Source organism: Dicentrarchus labrax, unplaced genomic scaffold (assembly GCF_905237075.1).
Source record: "Dicentrarchus labrax unplaced genomic scaffold, dlabrax2021, whole genome shotgun sequence".
NCBI lineage: Eukaryota > Metazoa > Chordata > Actinopteri > Moronidae > Dicentrarchus > Dicentrarchus labrax.
In genome coordinates this window covers 16,959,238-16,978,874 of record NW_026136701.1, presented here as the reverse complement: position 1 = coordinate 16,978,874, position 19,637 = coordinate 16,959,238, and the positions used below count along the sequence as shown (strand labels likewise).

The 19,637-nt window shown below is 35.7% G+C and overlaps 2 protein-coding genes across 3 annotated transcripts in view; one reads left to right on the top strand and one right to left on the bottom strand.

Annotated features, from left to right (window-relative positions):
• The window catches only part of LOC127366516 (corticotropin-releasing factor receptor 2), a 47,705-nt gene extending 36,234 nt beyond the window's left edge, over positions 1 to 11,471 (top strand). For both annotated transcript variants that reach the window (XM_051405491.1, XM_051405501.1), the window contains 8 exons: positions 893 to 1,010; positions 1,147 to 1,300; positions 3,867 to 3,927; positions 4,015 to 4,087; positions 4,595 to 4,680; positions 6,606 to 6,741; positions 7,279 to 7,320; positions 8,682 to 11,471. In XM_051405491.1, coding sequence (XP_051261451.1) covers positions 893 to 1,010; positions 1,147 to 1,300; positions 3,867 to 3,927; positions 4,015 to 4,087; positions 4,595 to 4,680; positions 6,606 to 6,741; positions 7,279 to 7,320; positions 8,682 to 8,822 — 811 coding nt within the window. In that variant the 3' untranslated portion in view covers positions 8,823 to 11,471. The remainder of the gene's footprint in view (positions 1 to 892; positions 1,011 to 1,146; positions 1,301 to 3,866; positions 3,928 to 4,014; positions 4,088 to 4,594; positions 4,681 to 6,605; positions 6,742 to 7,278; positions 7,321 to 8,681) is intronic.
• Positions 11,472 to 15,927: 4,456 nt separating this feature from the next.
• Positions 15,928 to 18,853, bottom strand: myl13 (myosin, light chain 13). The gene is made up of 5 exons (XM_051408768.1): positions 18,672 to 18,853; positions 17,162 to 17,189; positions 16,671 to 16,820; positions 16,384 to 16,557; positions 15,928 to 16,286 (listed from the first exon to the last, which is right to left on the bottom strand). Exons 1-5 carry the CDS (start codon positions 18,774 to 18,776, stop codon positions 16,180 to 16,182), a joined length of 564 nt encoding a protein of 187 aa, XP_051264728.1. The 5' UTR covers positions 18,777 to 18,853; the 3' UTR covers positions 15,928 to 16,179.
• Positions 18,854 to 19,637: the final 784 nt, after the last annotated feature.

Here is a 19,637-nt window from a genome sequence, read left to right as displayed (position 1 = left end):
CATAGAATACAATCAGGGAAATTCATGTAATATCCTCGGACTGCTTATCATTAACTCGCTTATGTCAAATGAATGGAACTCTGCAGCTCGGCTCAGATGGAGCACTAAGAAAGACATAATGTGTATTTCATGACACGTCTTTCTTCTAAGCCGTCGTACCTTGTTTCATGTCCTGGTTTAAACACACACACACACACACACACACACACACACACACACTACCGTGACAGAACAGGGCAGATCCTAAACAGCCTCAACAAGGTTTTTCATGTTTGATTGATGTGCGCCTCTGAAGGCAAATATTGATTTCCTTAGGTTGAAGGCCAGAATAGTCAATATTTTGTTCCGCGATTAAACCTCTTTAGAGTTCATGGAGGAATCTATATCTATTTAGTGTTTCCCAGCTTATTCTTGGCAGGATAAGACATTTTCTGAAAAAATGTTTTGACCATTATCTGAAACTAAAACTCTCTCTAAAAGCCTGACAAATTAAATGATTTATCTTGATACACATGATGCATATATATACTCAGAGTGACTTGAGTCAGTGAGTTCAGTATCAGTATCCAAGTAATCCAGTTATAGTTGTCTACACACTGTTCATAGCTAATTAAAGAAAATTAAAATGATACAACTGAAATACATTAATCAATAAATAAAGGTTTTACAGATTGTTTGCGTGGCAAATAACTTATAGACAAGATAGTTAAAGGCAAATATTGCCCTGATTGGTCAGCAAACCAATATAGTGGTATAACCCTACTGTAAACAACAGAGTTCTGGCATTATTCAGACCTATGATCTCGGTTAACTCTGACTGAGATTCCAGCTGTACTGCCTATATAGAAAAGCATAACAATAAAACACGTCTTCCATTCGACTTTTGGTGCAGGAGCATAAGATGTCTTCGAAACATCATCCACTGGAACTTGATCACCACCTTCATACTGAGGAATGTTATGTGGTTTTTGCTTCAGTTGATTGACCACAATATCCATGAGAGCAATGAGGTAACAGAACTGATTTACGGTATTGTGTGCTGCACACACAATATATATAAATCCATGAAGTCTCTCAGCTATACACAAGAAAGTAAATTCTGTTGCAATTTACGATTAATTTTGAGTCTTGTGTTTTCTTTTTCAGCCTTGGTGTCGATTAATTACAACAATATACAACTACTTTGTGGTGACAAACTTTTTCTGGATGTTTGTTGAAGGATGTTACCTTCACACAGCCATTGTAATGACTTATTCAACTGATAAGCTCCGAAAGTGGGTCTTCCTTTTCATCGGTTGGTGTGAGTATGTTCATGTTGGCAGTGCATTAGTAACACCTCACTCAGCTCTTGGTTGTGTGCGATGGTTCACAGTGTGGTACACCAACAACATTTTTAATTTTGAATGAACATAGTAAATGTGTGTGAGTGTTTATGCATGAAGGTTTATAAAAAACACCCTTTCCTTATTTTTTTAATCTTTTTTCTTATAGATTTTAATCAAACATATTAAAACAGGCCACAGAACCCAATTTAAACTCTAGTTTAACTTGATATTTTCTGGCCTCAAATGCATTGCATTTTGTAGACTGATATGTATTAGGTGTTCAGTCAAGATTATAAATTTGGTTTCTCATCTTAAGATTCATTGTTCTAGAGCTTTCAGTCATTTTACATGAGCTTCATCAGCAGATTGCTTAGTTATTACTGAGCATTTTAGGGACTTTTCTCATCAGTGTCGGGTATACTTGATGTTTATTATTATTTTGTCGGAAATATGATGACATTTCACATTAATCATGTATCTGCCAGTCAGAATGCTGTGAAAAAGCTTGACCACAGTATTATGACATTTCTCTCCAATTCAAAGTGAACATTTACTTAAATAAAAGCACTTAACGGGAAGTCTGGTCAGCGAGGTAAGTGGAGGAAGACCCTTTAGTGTGTCAGACTTGAGATAAGGCAGTGATTTCATAAGAAAACTGCAGCGAAATGTGGAAAATATATTTTTTGTGCTTGACTTCCAGTGAAAGAATGAGTTTGGAAGATGTAATTGATGCTCCGTCATGACCACATAAATTATTAATGCTTACCTTGATGTAAAGTAAGCATAGTGTCAGAAAATTCTATCATGAGGCAGAAAAAATGTACATGGGAACATGCTTGTGTGCTTTCCTGAGCCAGTCTGACAGTTTCTTTCTTTCTTTTTTTGTAATGGACATTGTGTGTTCTTGCAGGAAGAAAAATAAACACATAATTCTGCTGCATCTAGGTCATACAGCCGAGTTTTACAAACACAAAAATGAAAAATAAATAGCAGAGGAGCAGATGACATATGATTGGTAATGACACATGTATGACATGATTGAGAAGCTCATATTGGCTTTAAAATGGAAGCAACCAAAGGCAGATATCACACATCATTCTAATTTTAATGACCTAATGTGATTCTTATGATGATTATCTGTGCGGTTTCCTCTTATAGTATAGTATATAAGTATCAAATAAGTATGAAGAATAATTTGTCCACATTAATTTATTAAATTAAATTAAATTAAATTGTTCTTTCATTTTTAAAATTGCAGCATTGGAGAAACCACACACCAGTGAAGAGCTTTCTCACTGTGCCACTGATATAAGTCTTGAGAGAGTGTTAATTAGAATTCATTAGGAAATGATGGAAGTGGGGCAGATTAAATCTGTCTTCCACCAGAGGCCTGATATTGGCTAGGATCAAAATAGGTTCAGACCTGTATTCTTTCAGCTCCATTAAAGGTCATTTCACTGACCATTTCACCTTTATGAACACATGATCTACTTTGTCTAGCTAGTTACAAAACCTCACCATATGTGGGCAGTTTTATTATAAACATGTGTGATTTCTGCACTCACTAACAATGTTTAGCTGGGATATGTTTTGCTCAATTAGCTTGTCGGCTCACTGGCAGGGTGAGACAGTTGAGCCTGAACTGCTTGTTTAAAAGGAGCAGATTTTCCTTGAACTGCAGTGCTTTGGGGTAGCAGTGAGATAATCCAAAGGGCTTCAGTTTTTTTTTACTTCCATCTTAATATATAGCAAAAAGCAGCAAAAAGGTTCTGATGCAGCACAGTCTCAAAACAGTATAAAATCAACATTTAAGCTTTGAAACCCAGACCACATTAACATGAGAACACATCAAGCATTGTAGATTAAAAAGTGAAAAAGAAATCTCTGATGCATAGAAAGCACTTAAAAGCTTTGTCAGTTTGTTTTGAAGAGAGGATGACAGCACGGCAAGTTAAACTGGTTTTATTTTATCACAGATAATTCAACTAGAATTTTAGATTGAGATTTTATTGTATCATTTCGACAGATCACTGTTTAAATGTGGTCTAGTAGAGAGTACATTACATGAATGATGGAGAATGTAACATGGATTGTTGTTTTTCTGAGATGATTTAAAAATGATTTTAATAATGCTTTTCACTGTTTTGTCACTGGAAACAAATGCATTTCATATTGTTAAGTATTTCTCAAAGTGTAATATTAACAAAGTCTCTGAGAAGGTCAGAACCCATTTGTTTTTCAGATGTATGTACATATATATCCATTAATTCTCTGCTAAAACTATTTAAGGATGGTAGCTGTGGTTCCTGTTGAAGCCCTGTTGGTTAAAAACATACATTCACAACATCACCTTCATTATTCTGACCCACTCTCTCTACTGCTATTGAAAGGAAAAGCTGTATGTAGGTCTCCAGATGTATTTTAGTGTGGATTATTACATTAACTCTTACATTAAATTGATATTTTTGTTGAGCTTTTTTCTAACAATAACCTCTGCCCTTAAACTGTTGTCTCTGACCTACATTAATTTCTTTATCACAGGTATTCCATTCCCTATTATAGTAGCCTGGGCCATAGGAAAGTTGTATTATGAAAATGAACAGTAAGTAGTAGTAGTTTACATCTAATATTTTCTTAAATGTTTTATTTAATTCAATGGTGTTGATTCTTTCTTTTCTTCTTTCAACAGATGTTGGTTTGGTAAAGAACCTGGAAAATATATGGACTACATTTACCAGGGACCAGTTATCCTTGTGCTTCTGGTGAGCAACAGCACAGAACGTCATTGCACTGTAAATCCATGGCTATTATTTTCACAGCGTTTGTACACTCATTTTACACTGACATGAGATTTATCACTAATGCCTGCATGTAGGTGTAAACTGATCTGCCCTGAATTGAAAATGGTTCTATAATGAAACCCATTTTCATCCTGCATCTAGCTTGTTGGTGGAATTAATCTTCCTGATGGGTTAAGGTATTTCCACTATAAGAATCTTAAAAATAAGAAACTATATTCATAGGAATGTATCGGCTAATGGTTATGTACAAGCTGTTACCAGCATTAAGTAGTGCGGTGACCATTTCAGAAATGTCTGCTCATCTAACACTGTCTTGTTGAGAAAGGAGGCTGCTTTGACTTGTGTTGCTACTCCTACTCAACATTTAATGAGCAGAATCTGTTCCCAGCAGAAAACTGCCATTGTATTTCAGTGTAAGCCATTAGCACAGGGTTCAAAACTAATTATTTACGTGTTGTTTTTTTCTAGATAAACTTTGTTTTCCTCTTCAACATAGTAAGAATTCTTATGACCAAACTAAGAGCTTCAACCACATCTGAAACAATACAGTACAGGTGAGTGTGGATGATTATATGCAATATGGAAATAACACTTTTCCTTCTGTTGGCTCCTTCCAAGGACAACATGCAATGTTTCAAGGCTGTGAGAAATGCATAATCAGGATTAAAGTAGCCGATTTAGAAAGCAGCCTAATTTCAACCTTCATAATTAGAGCCAACATTTAATTTCTGACTTAATTTCACACAAATCTGTAAGCTTGATACCCGAATACCCTCTTAGAGGGAAAATATATTTGGGGATCAGGCTCACAGATGCTCAGAGAGAAGATATTTGGAAATTAGAGGATCCAACTTAAATGACAATCAAATCAAATTTGTGCCAAGTACTGTGATAGTAGGGATCAATAATTGTTATTATTATTATTATTATGGCTATTGCTGTGCCTCTTTCAGTCTAAATATTGCCTGTAATTAAAATTATTGTTGGTAAATCACCATTAAAAAAATGTCTTTGATATTTCAAGCAAGTAAATAATTTCAAATGTTCAAATGATGTTAATTAATTAAATTCAGTTTGAAATGTAATTTCTAATGTTTCAGTAATCTATGGCAGATATCAAGTTTTGAATTGATACAGTTGAAATGAGTTTGGACTTGTTATAAAAATGCTTGATGTGCTGCCTGTCACAAATTGACCTGAGAGAGCATAAGATTGGCCATTTCATTTAGTCGCACTACTGTAGTGATCTTTGGAGTCTGTGACAAGCTTTGATGAGTGAGTAAAGAGATTTGGCATGTGCTTGAGAGATGAAAGCTGTGTGCAGTCCTGTGTCATGTTGTTCATCTGACCGCTAAATTGTGAGAGCATTTTCTCACCTTTTACTTTAAGTGTATTTCTCCTTTGGGGGTGATTTAAAGTGTACATGTTGATTAAGAGTGTCACAGCTCAGACAATTTCAATTCAGGCTTTTCAGGCTAGAGTTGGATTTACGGTTGTTCTGTGACAGATATGCTGACATGATCGATGCAGATTAAAGTGAGTGGAAGACAGGAGTGTCAGGTATGAATCACTGGCCTAAAAATAGAGCATAATGGATTCCTTCAAAATGGTGCCCGTTTTACCAGAATTGCATGAACAATATAAACAGCGGGGTAAATGTGAAAAGGAAAGATGGGAATTTCTGTGATCTTTCAATCGCATGCTTGGCACAGCATGCAAAGATTGTGGGCAGAGAACATATTTCTGAAAGAATCTTCTCATATTTAAAACCCCAACTTAATTTCAAACATTTTCGGTTCATCTTTTTAACTGGCTCGCTAGCTTAATGATGATTGTAATATTTAGAAATGCATGATTACTAAATAAAAATGATAAAAAAAGGATCAAATGAGACTTTCTGAAACCTGGCAAACCGCACTTTGCTCTTGTTAATGGATATCATGTAGTACACAATAGTACATTATCTGTTTACCATTTATAAAGCCACTAGCTAGTTTATAAACCATTAATACAAAGTGTCTTAAAGGTCAGTGTGTAAGATTTAGTGGCATCTAGCGGTGTAGCTGCTGAATTCATCACTCTCACCATCAAGTTCCAAAAGCGTAGGAGAAACTACTGTGGCCAAGAAAAACGTGAAAGACCAGTGTTTGGTTTGTCTCTTCTGGGCTACTGTAGAAACATGGTGGTTCAATGATTCTAATTTTCAGGTGATTATACACTAATGAAAACATACCTAAGAATATTATATTCCAGTTCTACCAATCGATACTCTGAATATTACACACAGGACCTATAATAAAATGTGGCACACATACTGCAAACTAGGCTTTCTCTCTAATAATGTGTACATTTTTTGTGAAGCAAAGACATGGTGTGTGTGTTTGTGTGTGTTTTTTTTTCCCAGTATGCCACTGATACAGAGTCATACATTTTCCAAAAGTTCTTATTATAGTAATTTAATGTTGCATCCCCCTAACAGGAAAGCCGTGAAAGCAACACTCGTCTTGCTACCTCTGCTAGGCATCACCTACATGCTCTTCTTTGTGAATCCGGGGGAGGACGACATCTCACAAATCGTTTTCATCTATTTCAACTCCTTTTTACAGTCTTTTCAGGTGAGAATAAAGACAATGATGCAGTGTGACACTAGCCAGTGCTCAAAAAAGCCTCACACACTATATTCAAAGTGAATCGTGCTGATTTCTTAATGCGAGTTATCGCAGAGCTATATCACTTCTTTCAGGGTGACTTTTCAGGTTATGAGCCTTCTTGTGGGAAATGATCTGAAGTAGCATTCTGGCTGTGCTTACACACAATATAGCCCTCCTGCCTCATGTTCAGTGCTCTCAGCTGACAGGATTAACATGGCAATGTGGGCATGATTTCTTCTCTGTGTTTTTTTTTTTTTTTTTTTTTTTTAAATCTTTCTATCTTCTGTGCTTGAATGTTAGACTGTGTGGGAAGAAAAAAAAGGATTTCTCTATAGTCAAGAATTATATTTGGTGTGACAAAATGTGTTCCCAAAATTGAATACTTAATTTATTTAGCCTTTTCTTCTCATGACTGCGAAATCTGAATTCTCTGATGTCTAATTAAGGTGTCATTACACAATACAGCTATTTTCAGTAATAGTAATGTGTATTATTCTGCAGGGGTTCTTCGTGTCAGTGTTTTACTGCTTTCTAAATGGAGAGGTGAGTCACTGGAGCTTTACAAAAGTCAGAATTTATAAATTTAATCAAATTGTCAACGTGTTTCTTGATATATGATGTTAATAAAGCCCCACATGGATTTACTTAATTAGTTTATTGTTTTTTCTTCTAAATACCCTCCTAGTTAAGGTAGAAGCAGTGGGTAGGATCAGGTATCTTTCATGAGAGAAATTTTGTTGATTGGATGATTTTATGTTTTAGTAGTGAAGGTGTAGCATTTTAAGTGTTATCCTCCAACATGATGAACAAATACTGATCAGCTCTGTTATTTTCATCTAATTAAAATAAAAGCCAATTTCTGAAATTCCGGCTGTTTGAAAGTCATTGACGCCATTGTAAGAATTACACATTTGTCAGTAATTATGAAAAATGAAGGACCCTCTTGCGTCTCCTCTCAACCCTCAAATAACTGAAACTCAGGGGTTGAGGCAGTTAATTTGATGAGGAAAAAGTGATTGTGTGGCATTAAGGGATAGATTTGAATTTTGGGGATTTTGGTTCACTGCTCACACACTGTAGATGTAGGACTTTTTGCAGTAAAGCCTACACCTTGTTCTTTTAATAATCAAATAGGGTTTTTTCAACAGTAAAATAATTGTTTTGGGAAATACTGATATTTGCTTTCTTACCAAAAGTTAGATGAGACCACTCTCATGTTAAGCATAAAGCTTGGTTTTTACACTTTGGTTTTTGTACGGATTTAACAAACTAGATAAAATGTGTTAGTGAGCTTTAGAGGTGCTGACAGGCAGATTTTTATCACCTTTGGACTGAGTCAGACTAGCTTCTTTCAAATCTTTATGTTAAGCCAACTGTCCCCTAGCTGTAGCTTCATATATAAAGAACAGATGAGTTGTATCAATCTTCTCATTTAACTCTTGGCAAGAAAGCTGGAGAAAGACTACCTAGTCCAGCTCTGTTCAAAGGAAATTAAAAAATCCATCTATCCACCTTTAAAGCTAACAAATGTAATATCTGTTTGTTTAATCCAGTCTTTCTGGTAAGCTAATTTAAAGCACTTTTCAGACATGTAATGCATAACATTGCAACAAGTGTTGGATTTTTATTATTCAGACAAAAGTGTCATATCTGCCGGCATTCACTCGCCATGTCAAATGATAATGGGATATGGAAATGCTATTCAGCAGCTATTCAAGCATGACACCATTGCACATACATCGTATTGCACATGCACATGCAAATTTCCTAAAATGTTGACAATGTTAACAAAAAAAAGGCAAGATCAGGGTTCAGACATTTGTTCTTCTATACATAGGCATATATGCATCTATAAAGTAGTTATTATAAGTACAATAATGTCATATTTATCTTTAACATTTTAGGTACGTTCTGCAGTAAGGAAACGGTGGCACCGCTGGCAGGACAATCACGCCCTCCGAGTGCGAGTGGCACGAGCCATGTCCATCCCTACATCTCCAACCAGGATCAGCTTCCACAGCATCAAACAGACCACAGCTGTGTGACCAAGGGAGCAAGCATACAATATCCACTACACAAGGGAAAAGACTTAATCTTTTTTGTCCAGTACAAACAATGAAGTGATTTACAGAACAAACTGATTCCTTTAAGAAGTCCACCGTGTGTCCAATGTGACTGAAGACTCAGGCGATTTCTGTTCTGTCTGAAGAACAAGTAATAGCATCTAAAAGTACACTATAACTGCACATGAAGTATGATTGGACACACAAATAAGATTGTTGGAGGATTTATTTCCCGTAACATATGGTACATGAGGTGTTTGGTTTGAGTTTTTGTGGAATATTTAAAAGACAAAAAAAATTGGCATCATTATCATCAAACTGTCACATCACAACAAGTCTTACCGTCTGATCAGATAGTGATCTTATCGCTGCTTAGTGGTTATTCGCCAAGCAAGATAATCCCACAGCATTTGCAGCAGGATACTTTAACAGCTCAGACACTTGTATGCATCTGCTCCATTCTTGGTTAGAGGGAGGGCAACAAGTAATATTTAGAATTGAATTAGATACATCGACCAAGATGCACTCAAGAAAAAAAAAAAAAGAAGCAATTTTTATTTAGTATGATAAATACCAAACTCAGAAATGCTCTTTGAATTAACTGCTCTTTGGCATCAACAGCTGCTTTTGACAGCTATGAAAGAGCCTTCGGGGAGAAGAGGGTTCACCTGAATTAAATATCAAAAACTATAAAGTATAAAAGCAAAAGATTCAAAAGAGGCACTGCTCTCTCTTGTGAAAAGGGATTCAAAATATTTTTTTGTGAAGTGAACAATTAGTATACACCTCATAACACATGGTGATACATTTTGGTCAATGTAAAATGATTATTTTATACAAACAAGCCATTCTAATGGAGCCTTTATATGTCCTATATGTCCTGAGAGAAGTCAGAGTCTTCTCCGTCTGTGTTCTTTTATACAAAGTAGAATTTCTGTCTTGTACTGTATTGTACTGTACTGCTAAGCTTCCTCTCTGTTCCAGCTATTTGTTTCCACCACTGTGAAAGAAGGAAGGTGTGAACACAACGAACAATTTAATGTGTTATGTGTTTAAACAGGTTGATGGATGAGTAGTCACAAATTACATATGTAAAACTTATGGAGTTGGGAAAGTGATTCTAAGTCATTTATGTAATGTTCTGTATATGTATGTTAAGTGCCATGCATGGACTTAACATGCCGGCACAGTGGAAGCAGATTAAATTCTTTTGGCTTTATGAAATCCTTGTGGCTTTCTAGTAATCAGTGTCACCACTAAGCTGTTCGTTCAAGAGAAGCTTGATGAAGTGAGCACCAATTGCCAACTCTTACATCTGTTCAGGCTGCTCACACAATAATGAGAGCAACTATCGATCAGCAATCTCAAATTCCCATAATACTGTTTTCTGCAAAAGGATGAATGGAGGAAACAAAATATTAGTTTTAAAACGGATTACGTCTGAAAAGTCTGAATTATGCTGCAAGCTTAAATTTTGATTCAGATGCTCCTTTGTGTCCCTACATTTGATACACAAATATATGAAGAGTATTTCTGTCTGTCAGGTGGTACAGTTAAGAATGTTTAAAGGATTAGTTCAGTATTTCGGGAAATATGCTTATTTCCTTTTTCTTTTTTTTGCCGAGACATGAGAAAGATTGATCATATTGTCTACAGTGGTCTTGATCTTCTCATTAATTAATTTATTTTATTTTATTTAATACTTCAAAAACATTTCTTTAAATGAATAAACATGTTTTATTTATTGTTTGGTTTGTATTTATTTGTTTATTTATATTTTTGAATTTATATTATGATACTTTTATTAGGATTAAAATTCATTGGATCTGCTGGTGGAGTTTAAAAAGATTTTAAAAAAGTAAAAGAAAATATCCAGAATTTTTGTGAGTATATTTGTTTGAAGGTGTTGTATAGACCATAAAATATTTCTCCTTGTTCGGAAATGTACATTTCATATTTGTGACGACTTTTTTTTTTTTTTTGTACTGCTTGACTGGACCGACATTATCCATTTTCTTAATTTTCTTTAAAACTTTTCTTTCTTAAACGCTGATCATCCAAAGTGATTTTGATGTAAATATTTTACATTTATGTGAATTTTGGTTTCAGCATCACAACTTGTGCAGCTGTAACACTGCACGTCCCTCCATGACCTCATCGTGTTATGTAAACATAAAAAGAACATTACTTAATAGTTGTGAAATATTTTCATACAGAAATAAGAAAAAAAAAAATCATTTATTCAAACTCACCAAAGAGACAAACCATGTTTACCAGCATCCAGACTTTTTTATTGTCTACATATTTCTATTGTTGGCACTGCACTTTGTAGCCCGAATCTTGTTGATTTTATTTTCTACACCATTTATTGTACATGATGAAATGTATCGAACGCAGTGTGATATCAGATTTGTTAACTTATTACTGTACATTGATAAATTTGACGTATTTATTTTATGGAAAATTATTTGTTGAACCACCCATGTTGCCTTACGAACAAAAGGAAATTAATTTTTTGTGAAAAGGAAGCTAATGTCTCTGTAAACGATGTACCATTGTGTTACTGATATACATTTGTACATGCACATGTGAAAGGAAATATATGGATTTGAATTAAAATGATACACTATATATTTTTGCTCTTTGGCTTTTCGTGTTATGGGTCTCTATTTTCAAGGAAGCTTGTAAACAACAGTGATCTGTTTTGACAGTATATGAAGCATTATATCTATTCAGTTAAACTGGGCAATCTGACATTAGCTGCAGATTGCAATAATGGGATCTGTTTAGGTGATTCATTTGCTATTTATCCTCCTATCTGCAAGCACTGTATGAAATAAATGCAGCAGTCTTGTAATGATTCAATCAAATAATTATTCTTTTGATAAACTAGACTACTGCAGATTCACTGGAACTGTGCTATGTAATTGTCTTACTTGTAAATAGTTTCCAGTAATGGAAGTGAAGATGCCCTGAGAGAGCGCCTGCTAGATTATGTAATATGAATACAGTTTCATACATTTCAGGCTTGGCTGGAGTGAAGTGGAGCAGAAATTGCTGCCTATGCCCTGAACCCTTAGGACTCTATGAGTTATACATCCCCAAACAATTAGCTGAGACTCTGATGCAGCCTAATAAAGGCTTGTTGTGACAATTAATGCTTTTGATGGTTGACAACAGTTTGAAAGGCGGACAGTGGATGTGATGTTATAGAGTGTACCATTGCCAGAGGCAAACAGCACATCTGCACTTCATTTTGGATTGTTTGCCCCGAGCTCCTTTGTGTCTATATTAAACTGCGTTTCCCCAGTCATTACCTCAGTTAGACATAAATGACTGGCATGCCAGCCTAAGGATGCCACTACAGTCTTAACACTGATTTGTCATTTATAATGATATAATGAGGTGTTTCCCATTACCATACGCATCAATTTTAAAAAAAAAAAGAAATGACCCTAAGGTTGGTTAGGTAATGTTTCTAATCACTTCAGGAATTATCTTAATATTGTAGATTGAGAGTTGCTAGTTCTCTGAAGAAATTACAAGTCGATGTGATGAATCAAGACACTTTATTGCATGCAGCATGGAGAGAAGACCTCAGCATGAATGTTCTCTCCCTACTTCCAGAATGATCTATCTTATATGCCATCCAAGATCACCTGGTTACTTCCTAACCGTACCCCTTGTAAATCCCATCCCAAGGCCTTAGACCTTCCACAACACAATGGTCCTTTGATCCAACAGTGTGATGTATTCAGATTCTTAGAATACTTCCCCCTACCATAAAAAAATCACTAACCCTAAACCGAACTGAATACTTATATTATCCCATCTAAAACATTCATCTGCCACAATACTTTCCAAAATACATATCCTGAGTCATCATTTAAAAGATCAGTATGTAGGATTTAGTGGCATCTAGTGGTGTAGTTTCAGACTGCAACTGACTCGTTTCACCCTCCACTTCCAAGCACAATATAAACGGCCCTATCTCGAGCCAGTTTTGGGTTTGTCCAGCAAGGCAACCCACGGCGTTTGAAGATTAAAATGTCGCATACTAAAGTAGCAAAAACATGATTCTTATTTTCAGGTGATTATACACTAATGAAAACATAACTATGAATAATATATTCTATTTCTGCCAATAGATCCTTAGAAATGTCATACACTTGAACATTAAAAAGCACTCTCGTCAATTTTACATATAAAGGTCTGTTTATTTGTCAGTGGGAGTACCGCTCAACCTGTAAAAACAGCTGTCCTCTGTTCCTCTTGAGGAGCTTTGTCAAGTCTGATACATATCAAAATAAGATGTTTGTAGGCCTACAATAATAAACTGTCCTGAACTTTTAGACTCATTTAAAATATTGGCATTCAGCACCCTAGCCAGGATCCTGGAAATACTGAGTTCAGGCGACCTCCAGTGACCTCCAATGTTATAATGATTAATATGTAAAACATTTTTAATTAGTTACATCAAAGCAACGTTACTGCTCCAAGAAGTACTTGTTGCCAACATACCATTTACTAATGAGAAACCTTAAATGGGCACTCTTTATAGAAGTATAATGGACTTATTTTATGTGACACTGACGCTAAGCGCTAATGTCAATAGAATAATACATCTTAGCTCAAACCTTGAGCTAATAAAATGCACAGAGAATGCTGAATACTTTACTCTAATCAAATTAATCAAGTTAAACCAAAGAATGTCAAATGAGAACATTTTATTTTCAGGTATATATTTCCCTTTTTTAAGGATGAGCTTTTGGGAGCTGAGGTTGATTATGATTAAAGTGCATTTTACAATAACAAGCATAACAAGAACAGCATATTAAGGAAATGATTCCATTATGATACGGCAAGTTCACTGAATTACTCAGGCTGTGCAGTCGAGTCAAAATATCCCATAAGCTGGTGGAATCTCGGAGGTCCAGTGGAAAATTGGCTGTGCACAAATAAAGGCTAAATATATAGCCTGACGCTCAGGCTGGAAGAGGAGAGCTGACTGAGAAAAGATTATGTGGTGTGATGACAGTCAGCAGACTAGAAAAGGAGAGGCGCTTGAAAAAAGCTATTTGTGGTGAACATGAAAGTCATATTAATATTAAAATTAGGATAGTTTGGGTAGATTTGTTTCAAAATTAGTTAATCCCTCAACAAGCTGTTTGGCTAGTCATTATAAGGTCATGCTAAATATAGTTTAAATCCACAGAACTTTGTTTTAATTATAGTGTATAAACCCCTACCAGTTTTAGGGGTTATGTGTATAAAATAATGCACAAAACATGTAAAATATTTCTATTTTAGGGAATGTTGCAGCTCTAAAATACATGACTTTGGATTTGTCTAATTTTTATTAATTTCTACAGTACCAACATCCTATGCAGCAGCTGCAGTAAGAGAGTTGAAACAAGCTAATATTATAGCCTACTTTTAGTGGAATAATATATATATATATTATTAACTAAAAGAAGAAAACTTTAATAAATAAAAATATAAAAACTGATCAGAAAATCAGCCTCTTTAACCTTATAGCAGGTAACAAACCACAGTGAGTTAAGTGGTAAGCTAGCATCAAACACTGTGAACACCAAAAGGCTCAGACAGCCTTGTAACAGCACAACACGGATGATACTAAATCTTGTTATTTTACTTTATTTTAAAATGTGGGTTTTTAAGACAGAGAGCCAGAAAGATATGTTATTTAATGGCCAGAAGAAAGTACTTTTCTGTTTTGCATTTTTGAGAGAAGAAGCACCAAGCAATTATGTTGAGTCGGCTGATTATGAGTCTTTGTTAAGTGTTGAAAGGACTCATCAGCACTGTGAATGCAATTGTGCTATTGATTGGATTAATTGGAAATTTGAATTTAAATTACATTCAATGTAGTGGAACCAGCAGGATGGATGGGTTGTGACAGGTGAGTTTTAGTTGTATAACGCTCTCATAAGAATTTAAATTTGTATTTAAGGGGTAAATAACCCTAAATTAAGCTTTCAGGATTCTCCATTCATTCAGCAAAGGAATGGAATGTTGTTGTATTTTCCCCACAGTGTTTACTGAATTCCTATAATTAGAATGAACAAGAATTATTATTTGATCAACAGCTCTCTCTGCTGGCTAATAAGAGGAATTACTACTACATGTTCTTCAGATGGTGGATCCATCAATTCAAATTGTAAACAGGTGGATATTGTTTTACTCTGGTCCTTGAACTTGAAGTTGAAATTCTTATTTATATTTATGTGTTTTTACAAAAGGTTCAACATATTCAACTGTGGGTGGGGTTTGTGGGAGTTTATATTTTTAATACAGAAAGTTGAGACAATGATTTAATACTAGTGTTTTGTTTCGAGTCACTTCACTTGTGTTTTTTCTTTCAGTAAAATGGCATAGAGCAATAGAAAGTTAAATAAGAAGGTATCTGTTTACTCTAGGGGATAGAGTTTATAAGGTACACTTAGCTCGAACTATTATCTTATACAATAAAATGTATTTTTAAAATTTTATTTAAAAAATGATTTAAAACTATAATTGTATACTCTCATACTAATTATTATTGTATACTTTCATAATTTAAAAAGTGCAATTAAATTATTTCCTGATAAAAGTACTGTCTAAAAGAAACAACAAAGAAAAAACTTTCTTTGGAATGGCTTTCTTTCCTTCCTTGTTTACCTTTTAATTTGACATTTAATTTACCCAGTGCTTATACCCTTTATAGAGGCTATTTCTTTTCTTCTTTTTTTTCTAGTACAAAAAATTAAGTGTTGTCTATCATACACCTGGTGGATAAGTGAGTAAGAAAATGAAATCACGCAAAAGAAAAATGTTTCACTTCTGTGGCCTCCCACTCCCAGCACTGTCAGAGTTTCTTAGCACCAAGGTCCATGATGAAAACGTTGTTTTTCTAATTAATTTCTAATTAACTTTTCGTCTCTAGAATTCAACTTCTAGTGACATATAATGTGTATAATTCTCTCTTTAATAACTTGTGCAGCACATCAGCCGTCTAACATTACAAACTCTCCCATAGAGGATACAGACACATCCAAGGAGCATCGTTTTGAAAAAGAGAACACCATCAAAATGAATTTATTTATTTACCATGACCTACAATATGAACAAGGTGAAATAACGATCAGTTATAGATCCATTTGAGATGCATGGAAATGAGAAATATACAAGATGGGATTTACAGAAACATAAAGATCTTTTCTGGTCAAGAATTCAGGGTCTTGGTTTTGTAGCGAAGGAGAAACAAACTCATTACTCACTCATATTGATTTCATGATGCAGAGCGATGTAGCACCAGAATGACAATGAGGTACCCTTTTTATGATGCCATAATGTGTTTTACAAAAGCTTCATAATTTATGCATCCATTGGCATCTTCTTGGTTTTGCATTAGCTGCTCCACCTCGTCCTCCCTCAACTTCTCACCTGTGGTCCGCAAGGAAGAAACCAGGAGAACTCTTTACATGTCTTTAAAATAACAGCTTCATAAAATCAGTTTTACAGTAAGATCTGTTCAACTCACCCAGTGTTGCCAGAACGTGCCTGAGCTCAGCTCCCATTACTGTGCCGTTCCCCTCTTTGTCAAATACCCTTAGACCCTCCACAAAGTCCTCAAATGTTCCACAGTCCTTGGCCTTGCAAATGTGTTGGTGTATGGGCAGAAACTGGTCAAAGTCAAGCATCTTGGTCTGCATGTCTGTGGAAAATAAAGAAAAAATAAAACAGAATTATATTCAATACAGAGTATTGACACCAATCTGATTGTTCACATAGACAATACTCAGTGTGTTGATTGTGCCTACAACCCACCTTCAGCCTTGGGCTTTCCAAGGACATGCATGATCTCTGCCTGGGTAGGATTCTGACCCAAAGCCCTAATCAAGTCCCCACACTGGGCGTAAGTGATTTTCATTTCGTTGGCTGGTGTCCTGTCAAACAGCTGGAAAGCATCTTTAAAGTCTATGAACAAAAAGAAAAACATTATTCCTTTTGATTTATATTCAGTTCATTGTGATCCAAGGATGCATGCAGAGTCTTTGAGGAAAGACCTTGAAGATGTTACAAAGTAATGATGCATAATGGGCCTATCAAGCTACCTTGATTGACATGTTCCTTTATCTCCTTTCAAAGGGATCAACTTCGATGGATGTGTTCACTTTGAAATAATGGTATATCCTTGAACCTCTCTATCATCAGCTGTTGTTGAACATGTTATCACACAGGGTTTGATCACCCAAACCATTCATTCCTTCTATAAATAGTCCATACAACACCAATGACAACTATAATGACAACCTTACCCTCAATTTGCTCTGGGGTGAATTCCAGCTACAAAGAGACAAACAAGGAGGTTAGATGCTGCTGATCATTCAGGAATATAGTTCCCAAGGCAGGTGAATAAGACTGACAGCAGAGGAAATAAATAAATAAAAAACTAGAGAACAACCCGTTAAGCATGAGCTTGACTCCACCTTTATCGTGCCATTCCAACAGCTCAAGTTACAGTCTGCATCTGTTCCGATCATTGTGCATTGTTTATCAGTGACCTTGGGTCTAACACCCCCCTCTTGCAGTACTGTCTGCTACTGTCAGCTGCATTTGAGTTATTTTTAGATGCAATATGTGACAAACAATTTTTACCCAAACTATAATTCTTGATTTGAAGAGTAAGGGGGAAAAAAACTGTTATTAAGTCAATTTAGTGAGGTGAACAAAATTAAAACATGAGCTATTAATTCATCAACCACTTGTTGAGTGAAACCTGAAGAAGATTCAAGACTTTAATGAAGACTCTGCTGAGAACGTTTTCCTCAATTTTTATGGCTTTACAAGACCAACATATTCTTTAAATTATATACACACAATATAAATAATTTATAAAAAAAAGTATTTTGATGTTCTATAGCAGAGAAGGATATGAATGTTAAACCGACTGCTCTATCTGTATAACAGTTCACTTTTGAAATCTGATTTGCACTCCAGTTTAATGTGTCATTCTGTGTCTATAATTAAATCATTATGTTATCCATCCATCCACAAACTATTTATACTCCATGTATGTTTTGGACTCCTGGCAGATTCTGTCGGATGTCTGGATATCTACAAACCCCTGCCCCTCCATGAAACTTTGTACAAATATTATCCAAATACTTATCTAAGCATGTTTAAAAATGGATGGCGATGGATATAATTATCTATATTTTTCTTCCTCCCGGTTTTTCCACCCTTTTTCCCTCAGAGGAATGGTGCGGGTGGTCTGCTATTCACAGACATAATGAAAATCATATTTTGTGGCTTTAACCACGCTCCATTGTAACATGGTGGCGGCTCGCTCAACCAGGAAAACATTTATCCATTGAGAAGGGGCCAAGTCAGCAGAAGATCTTTCCATGATGTCTGGTATCAGCTAGTTTGCTTCTGAAACTCCCCCCTAACAAGAAGTCAAAACTTCTATAATACAATTGGTTATGCATGTTTTAAGTTTAATAAAGAGCTGAAATAACAAAATATTATACAAATTGCCAGCATAACCATAACCCATTCAAATAACCGAGCAGTCTTGCTTTGCCTGTAGTGCCAACTTTAGGTCACATGGGGTCTCTGATGCTCTTTAAACACCAGCTTGGATAGTAACCATTGAACTTACTAGTAAAAGTGTAATGGCAAGATAAAAAGAAATTCTACTATACTAACAATTTAAAAAATCATGGAATTTCAAGAGTAATTTCCTGTTTAGTAAAAAATTGTAATTTCAAAGATTAAAACACTCCAAACTGTCTCAATCTATGGAAGATTTTTGTTCTGTTTTACCGTTATTGTTGTGGGGTCAAACTCCGGGGTCTTGGGGCGCTCTGGCTCTGGGGGTTTGGGGGGTGCTGCTGCAGGTTTCGGCTCTTCCTTCTTCTTAGGGGCCATTGCTAGACGCTCTCAGGAGACAATAGGGAGGACTGACACAACAGAGGGATCCAGCACAGTGTGGGTGAAGGTGGCACATTAGAGGCTAGGCCCCTTTATCCACTGTCCACAGATGCCATCTCCACCCCCCTTCCATGCCACACTGCCAACAATAGGGGGAAGACTATAAAAGGATATGCCTTTGTGCTTCTATTTAAGACAATGGCTGTTGTGTGTGTGAGTGTACATCATCAGGATATGGATGATGCAAAACTATATTGGCTGAAATCCCAGAACTAGAACCTTCTGTTAACTCGGCCATTTCCATCAACACAAGTGAGCCCTCAGATAACCTCCCTTACCTTGGACTGTTGACCTTGCTGAGTGAAGTGTGGTGGTTAGTGAGGAGGAGAGGAAGAAAATTATGATTGCTGGTCAAGAGGAGGGTGAAGTTGTTTAAATTACAATGCCACAATGATGAACTGCAATTCCCCAGCAATTATTCCTGATTATTATTCAAAATTGACGATGAGACAGTATTATTCACTGTGCACATGATGTGCCAGGACAAGCCTTTATGGTGACCATTTATCTGGTCGGATCAGAGGGATTTGCAGAGCATTAAACTCAAATCCACCCTAAAATAGGATCCACAGAATGTTGTTTCTGTCTGATCTCGGACTTTCGAGTGTCGTTATATGTGAACAAGCCTCTCTTGAAGCTAAGTGTCAAGAACATAGAAGTCAAGAAAGTAATCTGGGATGACACTAAGTGCCACTTTGTGATGCTGCCATTCACACTTGAATGGAGATGGAGTTTGTAGACAGAGTGGCAGACAGAGTGATGTTTTTGGTGTTCCTATTGTTATAAAATAAAGAACAC